The sequence below is a fragment of the Dromiciops gliroides genome, chromosome 4 (genome assembly GCF_019393635.1).
Source record: "Dromiciops gliroides isolate mDroGli1 chromosome 4, mDroGli1.pri, whole genome shotgun sequence".
In the NCBI taxonomy this organism is placed as follows: domain Eukaryota; kingdom Metazoa; phylum Chordata; class Mammalia; order Microbiotheria; family Microbiotheriidae; genus Dromiciops; species Dromiciops gliroides.
The window spans coordinates 104,596,858-104,616,121 of record NC_057864.1 but is presented as its reverse complement, the minus strand read 5'-3'; the positions used below and the strand labels follow the sequence as shown (position 1 = coordinate 104,616,121).

The following is a 19,264-nucleotide window of genomic DNA, read 5'->3' as shown; positions in this document are numbered from 1 at the left end:
TGAGAAAACTTCATTCAATTGTGGAAATTGGAAGAAAACCTTATTGCATTGTTTGATTCTAGCCTTGCATGGCTGGGAAGCTGGACCACCTCTACCTGCTACTTAGAGACCCTTAACCAAGGACCTGGGTTATGCTGACCAGAAACCTGGTCAGATCAAAAGATCGATGCAAGGAGTTTTCTCACAATTGTACATTTCAAGCACTCCAATGTCTTATCTGAAAACTGGCCCCATACTGATCAATCAGTTATTGTTTCCCTGTTCCTTTGATTGTTCACAAACACCTGGGAGGGAGTAGGACCCTTCCTTTTCTAATTTCAGGGAATTGCACCTGCTCGCTCTCCCCCTCCCATTTTAGAAACTCCTTAATCTTTCCTCCAATTAGAAATCAGATTACCTAATATTGTATCATGGTTAAAATTGTTTCCTTTTGATTAATTGGCCTTATTCTATTAATTGTTTTTAATGTATATAAATCTGTTTCCCTGGTTTTGGGATCCAGGCCTAAGCTGAGGAGGTCTGGTCCCATATTTTTGGGCAATTGCTGTATATTGCTTACTAACTCAATATGCTCAGAAGAGCAAACCTTTGTTTGCTTAGTCATTTCATCTTTCACTTGACATAGGATGCTGCTACCCCATGTCTAAAAGCACTTTCTACATAAATCACAGAGACACGGCATGTTAGAGCTGCCGAGAACTCCTTCTGACATCTGACAATATTCTACCCTGCCCCAATGACTGGGTGGTACTCACATTTATCAAGGCCATGATCCAGAAGGCATAAGACATCTGATTCCCTACCCAGGCATGGGCAGGCAGCTCATGATGGGTCAGGTTGGACAGAGGATGATGGGGGGTCAAGCTTTTTCGGAAATGGGGGCTGCTGGCTCTGTCATGGTTCGTGGCATTGGTTGGTGCACAATCGGTCTCAGATAGGAAGGGGTCAGCGATGAGGGGGCTCAGAAGGGCACCAAAGCCCACGAAAAAATGAAGAACCTGGTAGGGAATAGTAGTGAGACAACCAGTGTACAAGGGAACTCAATCGCCATCTCTGCCAAGCTTTGCTAAGTTCTGGGCATCTCACCCTCTCCCATCCCCTACAGGTTCTCAGGGTCTGCAGGCAGAAAAAACCTTGAAGCACATTTAGTCCTATCTCTCCCATTTTACAGATGGGGAGGCTAAGGCCCCCAGAGGGGATGTGACTTGCCCGATGGTCACATAGTTAATAAGAGACAAAGGTGGGATTCTAATCCAAGCCCTCTGACTCCTTATCTAGTACTCTTTTTGTTGCATCATGATGCAGAATGGGGACTCCTGCTGGCACTAGAAGCTTGGGATAGATGACCTCTAAGGTTCCTTCCAGTTCTGACATCCCATTAGGAAGATTGTCCCCCAGTGCAGAAAGAAGCAAGAATTCAGAATTAGGAGTGGGGTGGGATGGAATGAGGCTCTCCCTAAAGGACAGAAATTCCTTTCTCAGTGTGCCCTGGACAAATAACCTTCTCCATGAACCAGAGAGCTTGGAATGTTACAGCTGAAAAGGACCTCAGAGGTCATGTGGTTTAGTGACTTTGTCCAGGGGGTTCAGATAGGAACTGACCTGCCCAAGTTCTCACATCGAGAAAGTGGCAGACCTATGTTTCCAATGTGTACTCCATGACACCAGGCTGTGGCACCTGTCCACCTTTGGCTAAAATTTGGCTTTTAAAAATAGAACCTTTGGACTTTTGCCTTCCCAGACCCAAATTGGGGAGGGGAGTCATACCCAAGCTTAGTAGCTGGTTAGCTTCCCTAAGAGGAAAGACCAACATGGGGGAGGTTACTTGAAACTGAAACACAAGTGTTTGGGAGGAGGGTGGATTAGGTGGGTGATGGGGAAGGGAGAAGGGTGCAGACAAAAGCTAGCTGCGGGGAGGAGTGATAAAGAGCACTGACTTTGGAGTTAGAGGTCCTAGCATCAAATCCCATCTTTGCCACTTAGTACCTGTGTGACATTGGACAAATTATTTCACCTCCTTGGGAATCACTTTCTTTATCTACAAAGTGAGTTGGAGTTGTTGATTTCTAGAATTTGTTCCAGCCCTTAATTTTATGAGTGTGAGATAGATGGGGATTCGAGAGTTAGGTGGGGAGGAGAGATGGGTTGGGTTGGATGAAAATGGATTGCATAAGAGAGATCCCCATTCACCATCACCACCTAAAAAGGCCCTGTTCCTCAACCATCCCCAGGCTCACCTGGAGGAAGACGGCAGAATCCTTTTGGTAGATCTTCACCAACTGCATGTTGGCCACTGTGTCTATGAATCCCATGGCCAGACCAGCTATAGCTATGACTATAGCCAACACCTTCACATCTTGGCAGAAGGGGATGACAGCAAACACTAGTGAGATGGTCAGAGATGAGGTGAAGAGAACCCACAGTGACTTGGCCAGCCTGGGTAGGGAAGTATTTGGGGAGTCAGTGAGATAAAGAAAATCCTCCTCTGGGCATGCCCCAGAAGGACCATTCTCCTTGGTGAGAACCAATGCCCAGAGGAACCCCTTGAGCTGGTGTCCCACCTATTAGCTATGTGACCTTGGGCAGATCACCTGATCTGGGCCCCATCTATATGAGAGGAGAGAAATCAATGCTACATCTCCCATAGAGAGGGTTAGGGAGGAAAGGAATTATAGAGGGAAAGGTGATCTAAACTCTTGAATGGATGGTACCAAAGGCAGAAATTCAAGGGGAGGCCTGGGTGGGAGCAAGAAACAAGCTGTCCTTCAAAGCTATCGCCTTCAAATTTCCCTGTGCCCTCATATGACAAGTGGTGGTCTCGGCAGGTGCCAGAGAAAAAATAAACAGTACTCTCGGTGGGAGTAGAGGGCATGATGCTGTACATGGAAAACTCCCTATTCTTATCCCTAGCCAAAGGCCCACCCAGGACTCACATTTAGGCCTGGCCCTCAGGTAAGATCACAATAATAGATAACGACAACAAAGGCTTTAAGATTTACACAGCACTGTCCTCACAGCTCTATAGGGTAGGTAGTAAAAGCATTTAATATCCCCATTTTATAGAAAAGTAAAACTCAGGTTAAGTGACTTGCCTAGGGTGATCCAGCTAGCAAGAGGCACAGCTAAACCTTAAATCTGGTTCTTGTCACTCTAGGACAGGTGCACTTTCCATTATATTTGCTGCCTGTCATGTCCCATCACCACCACCACCACCACCACCATCACTATCACTAACACCATTATCATCATCCCAATGGTGATAATAGCATTTACTTAGAATGTTACAGTTTACAACACACTTCACAAATAGTATCATATTTTACCCTCACAACAACCCTGGGAGGTAGTTACTATTATTATCCCCATTTTACAGATGAGAAAAATGGAAGCAGACAAAGACTAAGTGACTTGCTCAGTGTCGCATAGCTAGTAAGTGCCTGAGGCCAGATTTGAAGTCAGGTATTTCTGATTCCACTACCCGCTGTTCTACCTAGCTGCCTCTCTACAGCAAAATACATGTTTCATAACATCATAGATTTAGAAGTTGAAGGGCCTTTTAGAAGCCATCAAGTCCTCCTCAATTTACAGGTGAGGAAACTGAGGCAGAGGGAGGTTAAGTGACTTGCCACAGAGGCATTAAGTGTCTGATGTGGGATTTGAACCCAAGGTGCTCCTTACTACAAGTCTCGTGTACTATCAACCACATTAGCCTCTGGCAGGGTCTCTATCTAGAAAGCTTCCCTTCCCATTTTCCCCTTCTCCTTTGGCACACATTGAGTGCCAAAGACTCTCCAAGAGATGAATGTAAGTCTTTTTCTTTTCTTTTCTTTTCTTTTCTTTTCTTTTCTTTTTTTTTTTTTTAGTGAGGCAGTTGGGGTTAAGTGACTTGCCCAGGGTCACACAGCTAGTAAGTGTTAAGTGTCTGAGGCTGGATTTGAACTCAGGTACTCCTGAATCCAGGGCCGTTGCTCTATCCACTGTGCCACCTAGCTGCCCCACGGAAGTCTTCTTTATCAATGTGAGCAAGCCTGAAATGAGCTGAGATATTAGCAAGAGAGGATGAAGTTAGACAAGGAGATGTGCCTAGGGCTGGAGGCTGTGGAATGGGTGTATTCTGAAGGGCAAAGGGGACATTCTGAGGTGGTTTGGGTGCCGAACTTGGTGGCAGAGGGATGAACCAGATGACCTCTAAAGGGTCTGAAATTCCTATCCCCCAGGGAGAAAGCTGGGCCTCTATTGTTTCCCAAGTTGTAGTCTGCCTCTGTCCCCCAGGCTATATCTGACAGTTTTCTACTGTTCCCTAATCTCTTCCATCTTCTATTAAACTCCTTTATCTCAACTGCACCACAGATTGGTCTGCTTTCCCCTGCTGATAGCTGCAGTTCGTTGTTTTCTTGGTTCTGTTTCCAGGCTGGTCTGATGGGAGAGATTACTTATCATGTGCCCTCCCTGCCAATTGGTTTGCTGAGTGGGAGTGGAGGCACCTTCTTACCAATCCACGGCTTTAAAAGAAATCGAGGGTCTGTCCCCTTGTGGCCACCTGGGAACCAAGCCTCTTAGATTGTCCTAGTCAGAGCTGGCTTTAGGGAATAGATTTAATGTGTACATGCCCTTTCTCTTTAGGGGAGAGATAAGAACCTGGATTATCTAAACAGTGACCAGGCTGACATTCAGCATGGCTGTGATGCAAAAATTACTCTCCAGAGGCTAGGTGGCATTTTAGAGTTGGCAGGGACCTGAGATATCATATCTAGTCCAGGAAAGTCCATGAAGTTGGATGGGGAAAAATTATACCTGTATTTTCATTAACTTTTTTTGTTTGTTTTTTGGTGAGGCAATTGGGGTTAAGTGACTTGCCCAGGGTCACACAGCTAGTAAGTGTTAAGTGTCTGAGGTCATATTTGAACTCAGGTCCTCCTGAATCCAGAGCCGCTGCTCTATCCACTGTGCCACCTAGCTGCCCCTTTCATTAACTTTTTTTTTTTTTTTTAGTGAGGCAATTGGGGTTAAGTGACTTGCCCAGGGTCACACAGCTAGTAAGTGTTAAGTGTCTGAGGCTGGATTTGAACTCAGGTACTCCTGACTCCAGGGCCAGTGCTCTATCCACTGTGCCACCTAGCTGCCCCTTTCATTAACTTTTAATGGCAAGTTTTCATTTCCTTCAATTATTAAATTTAAAAAATTCTGAGAAAAGGTCTATGGGTGCTACCAGACTGCCAAAGGGGTCCATGACACAAAACAAGTTAATGACCTCTGGTCTAATGCAACCGTCATATTTTATAGAGGAGAAAAGTGAGTCCCAGGGAGGGGGGAATGACTTGCCCAAAGTTGCTGCAGCCATTTACATGTCATTGCTTTCATCCCCACCTGTCCCAGATGTGTGCCTTAGCATTTAGCCCAGTGTCTTGCATATAATAGGTGCTTAATAAATGCTTATTGAATGAATAAACAAATGTAGCTACTTGCAGCTAACCAGAATCTCTACTGTGATGCTGAATACAGGGACAAAGCATTTGTGTTACAACTGTGCAAGTTTTTTTTTCTTTTTTTTTTTGCGGGGCAATGAGGGTTAAGTGACTTGCCCAGGGTCACACAGCTAGTGTCAAGTGTCTGAGGCTGGATTTGAACTCAGGTCCTCCTGAATCCAAGGACAGTGCTTTATCCAGTGCTCTACCTGCCCCAACTGTGAAAGTTTTAAAAATTGTATCCCCTCCTATATTCTGGGAAACTTTGAACCTTCCTGGTAAAACAAGTCATGATTTTTCACAAAATAAATGTTGCACTGAAGATCTCCGCATTCATTGAAAACACATTTTTTTGTTGCCCCCTTCCAACTGTGCACCTCAGAGGCTATCTATGTTACTTATCCTTAGTTCCAGTCTCTGGCCAATGACAGTCCAGGACTGTCTTCCCTGGAAGTCCTCAACCATGAACTTTCACCTCTACTTATCTCCACCTGTGGCATTTCCTTAGAACTTTTCATGATGACAGAAGTTAATTTGATAAACTACTTAAAGCTAAAGTGTTAACAAGTATTGACACAACTTCTTTTTTTTTTTTTTTTAATGAGGCAATTGGGGTTAAGTGACTTGCCCAGGGTCACACAGCTAGTAAGTGTTAAGTGTCTGAGGCCCGATTTGAACTCAGGTACTCCTGACTCCAGGGCCGGTGCTCTATCCACTTCACCACCTAGCTACCCCGACACAACTTCTAATAGAGTTATTTACTAACGAGGAAAAAAAAGATGAATACAATATGACCCCTGGGCTTAGATTCAAATCCTTGCTTGCTGCTTACTCTAAAAGAGGGGTTAGAAGACTGCTAACATCCCTCCTAGCCCTTAAGATTGTATGATCTCTAATCTGGTTGGAGAAAAAAGTTATTTCCATTCCATTCAACTCAGCAAATATTTACCAAGTATGTCCCAAGTTCAAAGTACTGTACTGGGGCGGGGGGAGGGGAGAAGAAAGGAAAAGACCAATAAGATGTAGGTTCTTGCCCTCAAGAACCAGACACCATAAGGTCACTGGGGTTTAGTAAGAAGAAAGGCAATAACCTCTGCTTCAGTGGTTCTTCATTCTCATCAAGGCATCTTTCCCAGGGTGTGGTTCAACACTCAACCAGATTTTCTCATCCTATGTAACTCTAGTGCATGGAGTTGGAATCAGAGGACCTGAGTTCAAATTCTGCCTCTAATGCTTCTACTTGTGTCACCTGGGACAAGTCACTTCACCAACCTGGACCTCAGTTTCCTTCTCTGTAAAGTGAAAGGGTTGGATTGGTCGCACTCTGAGGTTCCTCCCTGTTCTCGATCTATCATCTTATGATTCTATGTCTTCCAACAGATGGGGAGGATCTCCTTCTTCCTACAGGTCTCTCCACATTTTCTGGGTACCACCAGTGCAGCAACAAGGCTGCCTGCCCCTTAGCCTTTTCTCTAGCTACCTGACTAGGTTGCCTCCTTTGGAACATACTGTTCCTAAAGGACACTTTTTTTTTTTTTGCCTTAGAAGCCAGTCATTGATGATATCACATTAATATAGATTTCCCCCCCAATAATCAGGTATTAGAAAATTGAGGCTCATCTAATAGAATAGGTAAGAAATATATAAATCAATAGATTTGATAGGGAAGAAAGGAAATGAGAAGAAGGAAAATAGAAAGGAAATAAGCATTTATTAAGCGCCTACTATATGCAACATACTGTGCTAGGAATTTGACCAATAGTATTTCATGTGATCCTTACAACAACCCTGGGAGGTAGCTGCTATTATTAGCTCGGTTTCTCAGTGGAGGAAACCTAGGTAGATAGAGATTAAGTCATTTGCTCAGGGTCACACAGCTAATAAGGATCTGAGGCTAAATTTGAACTCAGGTTTTTCTGCCTTTAGTTCCAGTGCTCACTGTATCACCTAGATAATGTCCAGCTGAGAGAATCAGTAGAATTCATTGAAGAGATAGTATATGATTTGGAACTTAAAGAGAACATAGGATTTCACCAGGTAGAGATGGAGTCAATGGGATATACCAGGGGATGGAATTTGGGGCAAAAGTAAGAAGCAGGAGAGTGTGGAATGTACTCAGGGAATGAATGACAAGTTGTACAGTTTGGCTTAAGGTTTTATAAAGGGTCCCTGGTCCAAACTTGGTCAGAATTGAGTAGGCATTATGGAGCCCCTGAAAGATTTGCCCAAGGTCACACAGCTAGTAAGTGTCAAGTGTCTGAGGCTGGATTTGAACTCAGGTCCTCCTGAATCCAGGGCCAGTGCTTTATCCACTGCACCACCTGGCTGCCTTCCCCCTCCCTCCCCGCCCAAGGATTTTGAGTAGTGGAGTAACCTCATCAGATTTGTGCAATGCAGTGATTTCTCAGAAAGGACTGCATAGAGTGGCTTAGAAATGGGAAAGTTAGTGCTAAGATCAGGCAGGAGGCTCTTCTAGTTGTCCAAATAGGAGGCAATCAGGGTCTGAACTAGGCTGCTGCCTGTGGGAAATGGAAGAGAACCAACAGATATGAAGAAGATAATACATACACATTCAAAAAGTTAACTGACAAGAGATTGAAATGACAGTGTGAGATAATCACCAAGGAGAGATCACAAAGCTGCCTGTGATCAAGGGCCCATCAGAAGAGTATAGACCATCAGTGCTGTGAATTTAGGGAAAGAAGAGGTCGATGTGGGCTGGGGTCATTAGAGGGTATGCAGAAAGGAGGAGACTGTTGGGAGGACTTTCCAGGAAGAAGGGGATGGCTGGAACTAGAGCCCCCTTTTGATCCTTCTCAGATGACAATTTTCTTTTCTTTCTTTTTTTTTAAATCATAAAAGTATTTTATTATTTTCCAGTTACATGTAAAGATTAGTTTTCAACATTTATTTTTATAAGATTTTGAGTTCCAAATTTTTCTCCCTCCCTCCACCCTCTCCAAGACAGAAAGCAATCTGATATAGGTTATATATGTACAATCACATTAAACATATTTTTGCATTAGTCATGTTGTGAAAGAAGAATCAGAACAAAAGAGAAAAACCTCAAAAAAGAAAAAAAGAAAAAGGGTAGAAACAGTATAATTCAATCTTCATTCAAATTCCACATTTCTTTTTTCTGGATGTGGAGAGCATTTTTCATCATGAGTCCTTTGGAACTGTCTTGCTGAGAAGAGCTAAGTCTATCACAGTTGATCACCAGATGACAATTTTCATCTTAATAGGGATTTTTGTTGTTGTTTGTTTCAATCGTGTCAGACTCTACATGACCCCATTTGGGGTTTTCTTGGCAGAGATACTAGAGTAGTTTGCCATTTCCTTCTCTAGCTCATTTTACAGATGAGGAAACAGGCTAATAGGGTTAAGTGACTTGACCAGGATCACACAGCAAGTAAGAGTCTCAGGTCATATTTAAACTCAGGAAGAGGAGTCTTCATGATTCCAGGCCCAGTGCTCTATCCAATGTGCTATATCCTTAATAAGAAATGGCCAGGGGGCAGCTAGGTGGTGCAGTGAATAAAGCAGCACCAGCCCTGGATTCAGGAGGACCTGAGTTCAAATGTGACCTCAGACACTTGACACTTACTACCTATGTGACCCTGGGACCTCATTGCCCGACCAAAAAAAAAAAAAGAGTTGCCCTGACTTAATGGTGTGTGTGTGTGTGTGTGTGTGTGTGTGTGTGTGTGTGAATGATAACAACAGCCCTGGTAGGTCCAGTGGCATAGATTTGGGAACACAAAAGAGTCAAGGAATATGTTTCCAAGAAGGGCCTGTCCACTAGCTGCAGATGGACGGTTGGTGCCAGATAATGGCCCTCATGAAGAGGGATCTGATTGAAACTGGGACAAAGTCATTTAGCTTCCCTGGCACTCAGTCTCCTTATCTGTGAAAGGAGAGGGTTGGACTAGAGTGTCTCTGTAGTTCCTTCTAGTTCTGTGGTCCTATCATCTTCTCTGAAGAGACCAGCCAATAGGATGGAGTAGGAAGAAGCAGGATAGCCCAGCTGCCTCCGTGACTACTCCATCAAAGATCCAAGAAGAGGGTCAGACTGAGCAGTGATTGGGATATCCAAAGAGGAGTCACAGAGGGGTCACCTTTCTAGCACAAGATCACACATTTGACCCATAGGCAAGTGACCAAGTCAGGATCTGTGAAGCAGGGGTGGTCCCAGACAGACCTCAGGAGCAGAACAAGGCTGCAGTGCTATTGTTCAAACTACAGAGAGGGGCACCCTTGGGGGTGCTGCACTGTCCCTCTACCCCCAAAGAAAAAATCTTTGACTCAGTCCCCAGGCAAAGAACAGAGTTCCAGAAACCAGGACCACAGCACCCGGAATGGGTATCCCTGAGCCAGATTCCCTGAAACAGAACAGTGCTAGAGTTTTTTCTCATGCCCCAGAGAGGGAAGTCTCAGAATCAGCCACGGAATACAGAATGGCCTTATAATACTATCCCTCTGACCTAGAGATGGGATCACCAACCCAACCCCTGGCTCAGAATGGGTAGCAGTGTAGAGAAGATCATAGATGGATTCAGCCTGGGGTCCCAAGCAGGTTCTTCAGTACTATACTTCTGAGCCAGAGAGGGGATTCTAGGCTCAGCAACTCCATCAACCTCAACCCCGCCCCCTATGCAAAGGACAGGGTTGACTTCACTATGGCTCTGAAACTGCCAGAGCTTGCAGATAGCTGATGAGCGGAACAAGCAATTGTCTCTTGGAGCTCTAGCCAGAGGGAAGCCTGCAGCTGTGTTACCTAGATCCAAACCAGAGTGTGGAACCTGGAATGCTCAGTGGGACAGCTATCCATACTCTTGATTAGGCTACAAAAGGTCCACTGAAAATTTGCAGCAATCTGGCCCAAATCACCCCTGTAGTTCTCAAAGAACACAGCACTAAGTACATGAAGATTAACATGGCAAGGCACCAGATAAGATAAGCCAGGACCATACAAAGTCATGGCAGTCCTAGTCCTGGCTCTAACACAAAGTTCCTATTTGAGAAATAAGGCTGGAGAGGGATGGGTAAACAACAACAACAAACTAAGGTGCCAGGATGATGGTGGAGATGCCCAAGACACAAAACCAAAAGCGGAGAATATCTCCAATATAATCACTGTATTATCTGAAAGCCGAGACCAAAAATTAAAAAGATCCTGAATGTCATATTTCAAGAAATAATAAAAGAAAACTGCTCAGACATATTAAAATAATATATAGCAAAAAAGAACCCACCAATTGCCTCCTGAAAAAAAAAAAGAATATTTCCCAGAAATGTCATAGCTAAAGTCTAGAGATCTGGGTCAAAGAAAACATTGTAGGCAGCCAGAGATTTCAAGTACTAAGGAATCACAGTCAGTATCATACGAGATTTAGCAGCTATAACGTTAAAGGATCAGAGAGCATGGAATATGATATTCAAAAATGCAAAAGATAGAGGATTGTAATCCAGAATGACTTACTTAGCAAAATTGAGAAAAATCTTATGGGGAAAATATGGATCTTTAATTAAATAGAGGACTTCTAGGCATTCTTGATATAAAAAGGCTGAATAGAAACTCTGAAATACAAATAAAGGAATCAAGAGAAACATAAAAAGGTAAATACAAGGGTATAATTGGAAGGGGCTTTCTAAGGACAGTGTTTACAATTTAATGGCGAAGGAGAATATATAATATATATCCCCTAAGAATCCTAATGTTATTAGGGATCATAAAGAGAGTCAAATAAGACAGGGGTCCCGAGAATCGTTTTCTTGTGTTTTATCTTTTTTAAAAAGTTAAAAGGGGGCAGCTAGGTGGTGCAGTGGATAAAGCACCAGCCCTGGATTCAGGAGTACCTGAGTTCAAATTTGGCCTCAGACACTTGACACTTGCTAGCTGTGTGACCCTGGGTAAGTCACTTAATCCCCATTGCCCCATTAAAAAAAAAGTTAAAAGAAAGGGGGAGGAGAGATGAAATATAATTATCTCACATAATCAGGGTATAGAAGTCTATACAAATGAGGAAGGGGTGTGGGGGAGTGGGCATCCCTTGAACTTTATATTCATCTGAACTAGTTATAGGAGGTTAGAACACACACACACACACAATTTGGTGTGCAAATGAATTCAACTCAAATAGGAGTTAACAAGAAGAAAGGAAAGGGAGGAATAAAAGAGTGAGGGTAGATTCAGAGAAAGATTGTTCATAAACTAAACAAATTCTAAGCTTGGAGGTGGGATCATGAAAAAGGATTTAAAAGGAAAGAAAGGGTGAAGACCCATGATAAAGAGTATGTGGGGAACAAAGAGAAAAAAAAGCATGAGAAGAGGATGGAGGAAAATATTAATAATAACACTAGTAGCTAACATTTATATGGAGCTTAATATGTGCCAAACACTATGCTAAGCATCTTACAAATATTATCTCGTTTTATCTTCACAACAACCCTGGAAGGTAGGTGCCATTATTATACATAATTAATGATCATATTATGAATTTGAAGGAGATAAACTCACCCATAAAACAGAAGAAGATAGAATGGATTAGAGAGCAGAATCTGATGGTATATTGCTTACAAGAAATATACTTAAAACATAAAGACCCACACAGAGTTAAAATAAGGGGATGAAGTAAAATCTATTATGTCTCACCTGAATTAAAAAAATGGAGATAGCAACTATGATCTTAGACAAGGCAACAGCAAAAATAGACTTATTTAAAAGTGATAAACAAGCAAACTACATTTTACATAAAGGCACCATAGACAATGAATTAATGTCAATATTTAACATACATGCATCAAATGATGTAGCAACTAAATACTTAAAGGAAATGATAAACAAATTGTACCCCAAAACAGAAATAAAACAATAGTACTGAGGAACCTTTATGTACTTCTTTCAGAGCTAGATAAGTCTAACTAAAGGCTAAACAAGAAACAAGAGAAGAACCCAAACAGAATTTTTTAAAAGTTAGATATGATAGAACTCTGGAAATTATTGAATGGAAACAGAAAGGAGTGTGGGTATGTTTAACAACTGTGAATGACATTTTTACAAATTAGGACAGAAACTTCACAAATTAATACAGAAAAGTAGTAATATTAAATATATGCTTACAGACCAAAATACAATAAAAATTATATTTAATAAAGTGTCACTTAAGAACGGATTAAAAATTGACTTTAGACCAAATGATAATCTTAAAGAATTGGTGAGTAAAAAAATCCCATAGATAATTTCATTAAGGATCATGACAAGAGGGGCAGCTAGAGCACTGGCCCTGGAGTCAGGAGGACCTGAGTTAAAATCTGACCTCAGACACTTGACACTTACTAGCTGTGTGACCCTGAGCAAGTCACTTAACCCTCATTGCCCCCGCAAAAAACAAAAAAACAAAACCAAAACAGAATAAAAAAAGGATAATGACAACAATGAAACAAAATACAAAAATTTGTGGGATATAGCCAAAGCGTTCTTTAGGAGAAAATTTGTATCTCTAAACATTTTTCTCAACAAAAGACAGAAAGGGAAGATAAATTAATTAGGCATTCAGTTTAAAAAACCAGAAAGCCAATAAATGAAAAATCCCCAATTAAATGACAAATACAAATCTTGAGATTCAAAGAGGAGATTAACAAAGTAAAAAACAAAAGCTCCCATGAATTAATAAGTAAAACTATGAACTTTTTTTTGGGGGGGGCAGGAGAATAAATAGACCATTAGCTAGTTTCATAAGTTTTATAAAAAGAACAAAGAAGGGGGCAGCTAGATGGCGCAGTGGTTAAAGCACTGGCCCTGAATTCAGGAGTACCTGAGTTCAAATCTGGCCTCAGACACTTGACACTTACTAGCTGTGTGACCCTGGGCAAGTCACTTAACCCCCATTGCCTGCAAAAAAAAAAAAAAAAAAAAAGAACAAAGAAGAAAATCAAATTACTATTATAAAAATGAAAAAAGAATTCACAACAAATTAATAAGAAATAAAGGATATTATTGGAAATTATCTTGACTAACTTTATGCCAGTAAAACCAACCATGTAAATGAAGTAGATAAATATTTACAAAATATAAAATATGCAGATCAACAAAACAAGAAATAAAGATTTTTAAACAATCCAACCTCAGGAAGAGAAATTGAACAAGCCATAAATGTGTCCCTAAAGTCAAACAAACAGACAAACAAAAAACAAAACCTGGGATCAGATGGGCTTCAAAAAGCATAATCTATCAAATATTTAAAAATAATTAATTCCAATATTACGCAAATTGTTTGCATTTTTCAAATAGAAAAAGAAGGAATCCTTTCATATTCCTTCTATGGTACAAATGTAATCTTGATACCTAAATCAGAGAGAGTTGAAATAGAGAAAGAAAACTATCAATTAATATCCCTAATGATTTTTTCCTTTTTTTTGGTGGGGCAATGAGGGTTAAGTGACTTGCCCAGGGTCACACAGCTTGTAAGTGTCAAGTGTCTGAGGCTGAATTATATCCCTAATGATTGATAGAAAAATTTAAAATAAAATATTTGCAAAGAGGATACAGCAACACATCACAGAGTTCATTTACTATGAACCCAGTTGGAATTATGCCAGAAACACAGGGTTAGTTCAGTGTCAGGAAAAAATATAAACATAATTGATAGTGGTAATAACAAGAACAACAAAAACAATATGATTACGTCAATAGATGCAGAAAAAAACTTAACAGAAGATACAACACCCATTTCTCTTAAAAGACACTAAAACATAGGACCAGATGGTTCTGTTCTTAATGAAGTAAATGATAATATATTTAAGACCAAGAGCTAGCATTATATATAATGGGGATAAAACTAGAGTTCTTTTCAGTAAGATCAGGAATAAAGTAAGGAAGTCCATTATCACAGCTACTATCTGATAGAGTGCTAGAAATGCTATTTATAGCATTGACTGGGAAAATAAGTTGAGGAAATAAGCATAGACAAAGAAGTATAGACAAAAACAAAATTATTGCTCTTTGCATATGATATGACAAGCATATTTAGAAAACACGAGAGTGTCAACTAAAAATTAATTGAAGCAATAATTTTAGCACTTTCAAAACATAAAATAAATTCATATAAACCACCAGCATTTCTGTGTCTTAACACAAAACCTAGCAGGCTAAGAAAAATATGATCTCCTATAGAATGTATAAAACGGGGGCAGCTAGATGGCGCAGTGGATAGAGCACCGGCCCTGGAGTCAGGAGTACTTGAGTTCAAATCCGGCCTCAGACACTTAACACTTACTAGCTGTGTGACCCTGGGCAAGTCACTTAACCCCAATTGCCTCACTAAAAACAAAAAACAAAAACAAAAACAGAATGTATAAAACACTTGGGAGTCTACCTACCTACACAAGAACTAGGAATAGAACTACAAAATACTGTTTACAGAAATAAAGACAAATTGATGAGACATTAATTGTTCATGGGTAGGCTGAGCCAATAAAAATGAGAATACTACCTCAATTAAAGAAAAAAGGAAGGAAGCATTTAAGTACCTACTATGTAAAAGCCACAGGGCTAAACACTTTACAAATATTATCAGATTTGAAACTCACAAAAACTTTCTAACACCTACCTGGGAGATCTGATAAATGATAAATATTCCTATTTTATAGTTGAGGAATCTAAGGCAAATAGAGGTAAAGTGACTTGCCCAGCATCACAGAGGTGGTAAATACCTGAAGCTAGATTTAAACTCAGGTCTTCCTGACTCCAGGTCTAGTGCTCTAGCAATTGTGTCCTTCTTATTGCTTATTCACAGAACTAGGGGGGAAATAGCAAAATTCACCTGGAGGAACAAGAGCTCAAGATTAGTAAGAGAAATAATGAAAAAAAAAAGTGGGAAAGATGGGAGCCTAGCAGTGCCAGATCTCAAATTATATTACAAAGCAGTAATCATTAAAATGCTTTGGTGTAGGTTTAAAAATAGAAGTCAATCAGTAGAACAGATTAGGTATACAACATACTGAAGCACTCAAACCTATTAATCTAGACTCCAGCTACTAAAGTAAGGATGTTTTTGGCCAAAACTGCTGGAAAAATTGGATAGCAGTCTGGTAAAAATTAGGTTTAGACTAAAATCCCACATAATGAGCCAAGATAAACTCCAGATGACCTCAATATTAAAGGTTACATCATAAACAAATTAGAAGAACAGGAAAATTACCTTTCAAATCTATGGGTAAGGAATGAGTTCATGACCAAACAAGCATCACAGAAGATAAAATGGACAATTTTGATTACATAAAATTTAAAAGTTTTTGTGCACACCAATCCAGTGCAACTAAAATTAATGACTAACTGGAAAAATAATTTTTGCAGTAAGTTTCTCTGATAAAGGTCTCATTTCCAATCTTTATAAGGAAGTGATTCAAATTTATAAGCAAATGAACCATTTCCCAATTGATAAATGGTCAAAGGACATGACTGGACAGTTCTCAAAGGAAGAAATACAGCCATATGAGGAAATTCTCCAAATATCTTCTAATTTTCTGTCTAATAATTAGAAAAATGCAGATTAAAGTAAGTATGAGGTTCTACTTCAGACCTATCAGATTGTCAAAGTTGATGAAGTTGACAAAAAAAGAAAATCATAAATATTAGACATGCTACAGGAAGATAAGCACATTGATAGAGCTATGAATTGGTCCTAGTTATTCTGGAGAACAATCTGAATTGATGCTCACAAAGTCATTAAACTGTGCATACCCTTTGACTCAGTGATATCACTACTATATCCCAAAGAGATCAAAGGAAGAGAAAAAGTAATAGACAAACAATAATTTTTAGGGCATCTCTTTTTGTAGTGGCAAAGAAGTGGAAATTAAAGAGTTTTCCATCAACTGGGGAATGGATGAACAAATTTCCAATAATATCCTTCATATAGATGTCATCAAATACTATTGTTCTGTAAGGAATTATGAATGAGATAGTTTTAGAGAACTTTAGGAAGCCATATATGAACTAATGCAGAGTGAAGCAAGCAGGGGCAGGAGAATAATTTGTACAATTAGAAAAATATTGTAAAAAGGAACAATGTTGAAAGACTTAAGAACTGATCAATGGAATGATCAAATGTGATCCTAAAGGACCAATAGTAATGACTGCTACCCACCTCTTGACAGAGAGATGATAGACTAAATGTGTAGAATGTGGCTCATGGTTTTGGACATGACCAATATGGGAATTTGTTTTGCTTGACTATTAATATTTGTTACAAGAATTTTGTTTTGTTTTTTCTTTTTTTTTGTTTTCTGGACTTGGATAAGAGATCTCTTTATGTTATTATTTATGTAATTAATGTTACGTTTGTAATGCTTATTGATCACCTTGGTAGGGGACTCAAATACAGATTTACAAGCACGATGCCTATAATATAGTAGTAGTTCATCAGTCAACATACATTTATTAAGCACCTACTATGTTCCAGACATCGTGCTAACTGCTGGTCTTATAAAAAAATGCAAGACAGTTCCCTGTCTTTGAAGAGCTCACAATCTGAGAAAAACATGGTAGGTGATTAAAAAATACTTGTTTGATTGACCCGCAAGTTTAACATGAGCCACAATTTTGCTACTGATGTGTCCAAAATTGAATCTGCTCCAACTGCCCTTAGTTGACACAGATAGTGTTGCCCTATGAGTTGAGCCTTTCCTGATCCTGCCAGCTGCTTCTGCATCCTCTGCCCCAGAAATTACTTAATCTTATGTATGCTTATATGTATGTGTGCACATTGTCTCCTGGCCCCAGTCAGAATGTAAGCTTCTTGAAGGCAGGTAGTATTTCATTTTTTTCCTTTGTAACACCAGCATTAATAAATGCTTATTGATTGATGTCGAAGATGAAACTTAATGAAGAGAAATGTAAAATATCGCAAGGGTTAAAAAATCAATTTTTAAAATCCAATATGACAGAGGTGTGATGAGACAGCTGAAATGTGAGTCCCTGGTGTGATACTGAGGGTGAAAAACCCAACTGGATCTTAAGCTGTATTGAGAAGCTTCTAGTGTTCAGGAAGAGGGAGGTGGCAGTCCGGCTATCTAGAATATCGTGTTCAAGTCTGGACATGGGACATTGACAAGTTGGATGATGTCCAGGAGAGAGCAATTGAGAGAGTGAGAGAACTGGAAAGGTATTCTATACGAAGATCAGTTAGAGGAAGTAGGGGTGGTTAGCCTAGAAAAGAGGAGATTTATGGGGAACAGGAGAGTTATCGCCAAGTATTTAAAATGTTGTCCTGAGGAAGAGGGATTATATTTGTTATATTTGGCCCCAGAAAGCAGACCTCAGATCATTGGTGGGGGTGGAGGATGAGGTGGGGGGGGGGCTTGTAGAGAGGCATATTTTTGCTCAATGTAAGGGATAACTTTGTATCCAAAAGTGGAACAGGCAGCCTAGGAGAGGCAGTAATTTCTGCTTCATTGGGGGAAGGTGTTGATGCTTCTCCTCCATTCCCATTAAACTGTATTGACTTTGTATATTTTAAAACATGTTTATATGTGCACATGCTGTTTCCCCCGAAGACATGTAAGTTCCTTGAAGGTAAAGACTGTTTCCCATTTGAGCTTTAGCATAGTGTCTAGTACATGGTAGAGCCTTACCAAATGTTTGTTGACTGACTGCAATCGAGGCTGCAAAGGCTTGCTTGCATTGGACCTTCATGAATCTTCCTTTCCACTCTTAAGATTCTTGAAGACCTTTCCTAGACCTCATACCTGGGAAGTGTCCAAATCAACTCCAGACCCTCCTTCCCCAACATCCCATCATATCCCTAGGAGGAATTCCAGGAGTATAGTAAACTTCCATTTGCAGAGGCAGCATAGTACACAGTGGTTAAGTGCATGACCTGAAGCCAGGAGGGACCAGATTTCTATCTTTCCTCTGGCATTTACTAGCTGTGTGGCCATGGGCAAATCCACTGAGCCTGGGTTTGCCCACCTCTAAAATAAGAATAACACCTATAGGATAGTTACCTCATGAGGTTGTGGAGTCAAGTCTTTTGACTCATAGAATTCTAGATTTCATTGAAAGAGAAAGAACCTCAGAGGACATTCCCTCCATTTTACAGACAAGGAAACTCAGGGCCCAGAGAGGTCACTGCATATCAAGGCTTTGCAAACTTTAAGTGGTATCTAAATATCAGTCATCATTACCCATAGGAGAACCATCCACGGTAGATTTTTTTTGGGGTGGGGTGGGGCAATTGGGAGTTAAGTGACTTGCCCAGGGTCACACAGCTAGTAAGTGTCAAGTGTCTGAGGCTAGATTTGAACTCGGGTCCTCCTGAATCCAGGGCCGGTGCTTTATCCACTGCCACTTAGCTGCCCCCACACTGTAGATTTTTAATTCCAGGCCGGCTTTCCCTTTGCAGAAGGGTGCCTAGGGAATTTTTTTTTAATTGCCTAAGAAAATTGAATTTAAGAAGATTTTTTAAAAAGCCAAAATGCAACCAAATGCAATCAAAGCCAAACTGAAATGTTTTAGATTGTTCGCTATTTCAATGGACTGCGCACCCCTCCATGAGTGTGAATAACGGGGAGTAGACTAAAATCTTGTTTAAAAAGAAAAAAACCTCATTAAAATGATGCCTTGGGCGGGAAGGGGGGGGGGCGCAACTAGGTGGCGCAGTGGATAAAGCACCAGCCCTGGATTCAGGAGGACCTGAGTTCAAAGCCAGCCTCAGACACTTGACACTTACTAGCTGTGTGACCTTGGGCAAGTCACTTAATCCCCATTGCCCCACCCAAACAAAAATGAAAATGAT

General features: G+C 40.6%; 1 protein-coding gene across 1 annotated transcript in view; it reads right to left on the bottom strand.

Annotated features, from left to right (window-relative positions):
- MFSD4A (major facilitator superfamily domain containing 4A) overlaps nt 1-19,264 on the bottom strand; it is a 75,355-nt gene that overhangs the window by 39,610 nt on the left and 16,481 nt on the right. The window contains exons 2-3 of the mRNA XM_044001297.1: nt 2,238-2,436; nt 756-998 (exon numbers count right to left, since the gene is read on the bottom strand). Of these exons, the coding sequence (XP_043857232.1) occupies nt 756-998; nt 2,238-2,436 (442 nt within the window). The remainder of the gene's footprint in view (nt 1-755; nt 999-2,237; nt 2,437-19,264) is intronic.